Genomic DNA, 5,000 nt, shown 5'->3' with positions numbered 1-5,000 from the left:
TCTCTCTCTCTCTCTCTCTCTCTCTCCTCTCTCTCTCTCTCTCTCTCTCTCTCTCTCTCTCTCTCTCTCTCTCTCTCTCTCTCTCTCTCTCTCTCTCTCTCCTGCCTGCTCCCTCTCTTTCTCTGGGTTTCTCTCATACTCTCTCTTATCTCCAGTGGTCTGTTTGTGTTTTCCCTGTGCTTCAACTGCGGATCAATTCTGTGAGTTATGAAATGACAAGCCAGCGCCTTTGAGCCGTCTTTCAAACACCTATCCACCAGACAATGCCTGCCTCGTCCTACCTAACATTACCTCTACTGATTTATTTAACTGCACGCACACACACTCACACTCACGCACGCACGCACGCACAGGCTGACAGCCCCTGAAATAGTTTTTGATGGGAGGGAGTAGTTGGCTTCTCCTCAAAGGGAGTGAACTTTCTCTCACACAGCCGGTAATTCATTTTTTCACAAGCTCTCAAAGACGGTGGCCTTTCCAACCAAGACTACACAGGCATATTCCCATTGAGGGTAAACTATTAAACTAGAAAAACAACTCAATGACTCCAATATATTTCTAAGAACGGGCTTCAGTCACGAGTCTCTGTGACCTGGCGACTCTACACAAACTCAGACCAGTGGGCGAAAGCGCTGAAGCATTGCTGTGGGACACACACACACACACACCACACCCCACACACCACACAACACACAACACACAACACACAACACACAACACACAACACACAACACACAACACACAACACACACACACACACACACACACACACACACACACACACACACACACACACACACACGCTGAGGCATTGCTGTGGGACTGTGGAGGTTAACCGCACAATCACTGGGACGGAGCACGGCACTCAGGGTCTGGTGGAAGTGGCAGTGGAGAGGGGCTCTAAATACACACACACACACACACACACACACCTCTGTGGAGGGGGGGCTCTACTGACCCTAATCTCACTGTAATGCGTCTGGACTGGACCCTCACTCCATTCTTCACCGCTGCAGGCCGGAGTGTAATGCACCCCCCCCCCCCCCCCCCCCCAGCTGAGAAAATATGCCTACATCACCAGACTAATGGCAAGAACATGACTGCCCCTCCAGTGTGCGATCGCTCTCTGTGCAATCACTCTCCTGGCCGGTCTCCCGCTCTCGTTCACAGAGATCTGACTCGTTGGTTACATCTGAGGGGAGGGACTCCTGACGCCAGCCTGAGCTGGAAAGGAGCTAATTCTAGGGATGAACTTTCTGGGCCGTCCTCTGTGTGGCGTGACCCATTTTTGTACCAGGCTCTGCTCAGAAAAAAATAAGGGACTCGGCTGGCATCATGCACACATATTCTGCCTCAGAGAAGCAGGTGGTGGTGGGGAGTCACTCACGGGCGAGGTGGTGATGTATTGCGGTGCTCACCAAAACGTCCCACCCCAGCCCATCGCTGGCCTGCACTCAGGCAAACACCTCCCTCGGCACGACACATTTAGGATGTGAGCGGCACTAGCGACTCTAGTGTGTGTGTGTGTGTGTGTGTGTGTGTGTGTGTGTGTGTGTGTGTGTGTGTGTGTGTGTGTGTGTGTGTGTGTTTGTGTTTGTGTGTGTGTGTTTGTGTGTGTTACTTTAGTCCTTCTGTTTGTCAACAAGCATGCCTCCATGTTTCACTGCTTCTGTAATCACTTGAGAACTCCTCTTTGGTGTGTGTGTGTGTGTGTGTGTGTGTGTGTGTGTGTGTGTGATCACTTGATAACTCCTCTTTGGTTAACGCGCAGTCAAATTGTAATCAACCAAAAGCAGAATCTTCACAGTTTATGATCCGCACGACACTGCATCTGAATATCACATGCTTTGTGTTTAAGAGAACCATTAGAAACAAGAAACAACTGACACTGAACACATAACGAGCTGTTAGATCGCTACACTGAAATGGGTGACTTGTCCAAATCGGTACCACTTTACAATAAGACTCTTATAAAAGGTTTATAAATGGTTTATAAACAGGTTACTAATTAGGTTGTAAACCCTTTGTAAGTCATTAATAAGCCCTGAAATGGGTGACTTGTCCAAATCAAATAAAAATTGTGCAATGCATTTCTGTGTCTAACACTATTGCACTATTCCAGTACCACACATACACTCACTCCAGCAGAGAAGGCCAGAGGGGCAGGAGGCCACACCGTCCTCACTGTATGATCATCAGTCTTGTCAGCGTGCTCAGATGAAAAGTGACGGCTGAATCCTCACATTTATTAATGCCAGTGGAGTGTACGCCACGAGAGATTACGTCCACTATCCCTCATCATCACACACACGCACACACACACACACACACCACTATCCCTCATCATTCCACAGCGCTCCGGCCTGGGCAAGAAATTCAATTTACCCACACTGCCTAGCGCCGGGCCTGCCGCCTGTGAAACATGTGCAGACCCCGAGCATGCTGGGATGTCATCAGATGGTCAGATAAGAACAGGCTCATGAATAATAAACGTGTGAGAGTGACGTTTGTGTCTCCGCCATGTTTCTACCAGCATGACAGAAGGCGTCACACGTAATAAATGATGCATGCATCTCTGCATGTTAGGGATGCACCGGCTATAAACAGCATTTCTGCATGTTAGGGATGCACCGGCTATAAACAGCATTTCTGCATGTTAGGGATGCACCGGCTATAAACAGCATTTCTGCATGTGAGGGATGCACCAGCCATAAACAGCATTTCTGCATGTGAGGGATGCACCGGCTATAAACAGCATTTCTGCATGTGAGGGACGTAAGGGTGTGTGTAATTATGCTGAGCTGTTCGCTGCAGGACTTTCTGTTCAGCACGTGTTTCGATCCAAACCATCAGACTACACAACTTCAGCTTACTTTCAAGTCATGTTCACCAAAAACTGCTAAATTATTTCTGACCAAACATTTCTCTGTCAAATGCCATATTTCCCAAATGCCATATTTAACATAATTTCCTCTACAATTTCAACATAGCTACCTAGCATATCAAAATGGGTTGCTTGCTTCCAAAGGCAAGAGGTACCTGTGTGTTTGCTTCCAAAGGCAAGAGGTACCTGTGTGTTTGCTTCCAAAGGCAAGAGGTACCTGTGTGTTTGCTTCCAAAGGCAAGAGGTACCTGTGTGTTTGCTTCCAAAGGCAAGAGGTACCTGTGTGCTTGCTTCCAAAGGCAAGAGGTACCTGTGTGTTTGCTTCCAAAGGCAAGAGGTACCTGTGTGTTTGCTTCCAAAGGCAAGAGGTACCTGTGTGTTTGCCTACCAGTGTCACTTGACTCATGGATCTCTAATACTGCAGTAAAAGATGCTCACACATTTATGTTAAGCACTCGGAGAAAACAAGGCAACTTGGCACAAAAAGGCGAAAGGATTATCCTTAAATTGTTTTGTTTAGTCAATTTGTGGTTCCTTAGCCTGACCATATGTATCTAACACACCATACACACACACACACACACACACACACACACAGTGTGATGAGAACGCAACCATGGAATTGCTTTGGAATTTGACCATATGCAATTGGTTACTTCATATTTCTTGGGCCCTCTTATGGATTTTCTTTTTAAATCATGTCATGGTGTTTTCCAAACACCTAGAGATATTTTCTATTAAGATTTTTTTTTCATAATTTCTTTGTTTTCCCTCTGTACTGGAGTTATGCACTAATTATACATTTCCATTTAGTCATTTAGCACACACTTTTGTCCAAAGCACCATCCACTCGGAGAGAGAGAGAGAGAGAGAGAGAGAGAGACAGAGAGAGAGAGAGAGACAGAGGGAGAGAGAGAGAGAGGAGAGAGAGAGCGAGATAGAGAGAGGAGAGACACTTGGTGCATTCCTCAACATCCACTCAGAGAGAGAAAAAGAGGGAGAGAGAGAGAAAGAGGGAGGGAGAGAGAGAGAGAGAGAGAGAGAAAGAAAGAAAGAAAGAAAGAAAGAAAGAAAGAAAGAAAGAAAGAAAGAGAGAGAGAGAAAAAGAGAGAGAGAGAGAGAGAGATAGATAGAGAGAGAGAGAGAGGAGAGAGAGAGCGAGAGAGAGAGGAGAGACACTTGGTGCATTCCTCAACATCCACTCAGAGAGAGAAAAAGAGGGAGAGAGAGAGAGAGAGAAAGAGGGAGGGAGAGAGAGAGGGAAAGAAAGAGAGAAAGAGAGAGAGAGAGAAAGAGAAAGAGAGAGACACTCGGTGCATTCCTCACCATCCACTCAGAGATGATGATGTCCACCTTCTCCACCGGCAGCGTCACCTCCTCTATCCTGCCTTTAATAAGGGTGATGGTCTCGTGCAGGTTGTTGGACCTGGTCAGGGAAATTAGACAAGAAATATGGCCATTAAAAGTCACAAACTGTACTTAACAATTACATGATTAAAAAAAATACAGACAAAACAAGCGCTTGTTATGTCCTTCAAGCTCAATCCATCCACACAATGAATGAATAAACAATAAACAAACAAATACATAAACAAACCAACTACAGAGCCATTTCTGTGACTGTTTGGTCTCAATGATTAGCTCTAATTGCACTCTTTCCCAAACTGCAGATGGACACAGGCATAGATATATATATAAAGGCTAGATGACTCGTCCAACGGAGTCGAAAGTCCGCACATGGCGGCCATCCTGCTCCAGTAAGCTTGCTCACCCATAACAATGTGTTGGTACTTTTTAAATAACCATAACTTGCTTAATTTTTAACAGATTTACAAATGGTTTGGTTTCTTACAAACGTTATGAACGTGGTTATATTTCTAGATGCTTTTTGGATAGTTTTTAGAAAATAACAATAACTTCATCACTGACGTTTATAACAAACCAAACCGTTTAAAAATCGGTTAAAAATTGAGCAAGTTATGGTTATTTAAAAATTACCAACACATTGTTATGGGAGAGCGAGCTAACTGGAGCAACTGAGTGCGGACGTTCGACTCCGTTGGCCGGAGACGCAGACGAGACATCTAGCCTTTATATATATAAATGGACACAGGTC

The 5,000-nt window shown here is 45.5% G+C and overlaps 1 protein-coding gene across 1 annotated transcript in view; it reads right to left on the bottom strand.

The window, feature by feature from the left end:
- Window positions 1-5,000, bottom strand: part of prmt3 (protein arginine methyltransferase 3) — a 63,032-nt gene that overhangs the window by 44,707 nt on the left and 13,325 nt on the right. Inside the window, exon 10 of the mRNA XM_080843816.1 lies at window positions 4,211-4,310. Within this exon, the coding sequence (XP_080699942.1) occupies window positions 4,211-4,310 (100 nt within the window). The remainder of the gene's footprint in view (window positions 1-4,210; window positions 4,311-5,000) is intronic.

Source organism: Sprattus sprattus (genome assembly GCF_963457725.1).
Source record: "Sprattus sprattus genome assembly, chromosome: 8".
Lineage (NCBI taxonomy): Eukaryota > Metazoa > Chordata > Actinopteri > Clupeiformes > Clupeidae > Sprattus > Sprattus sprattus.
This window is presented reverse-complemented; position numbering and strand designations above follow the sequence as displayed.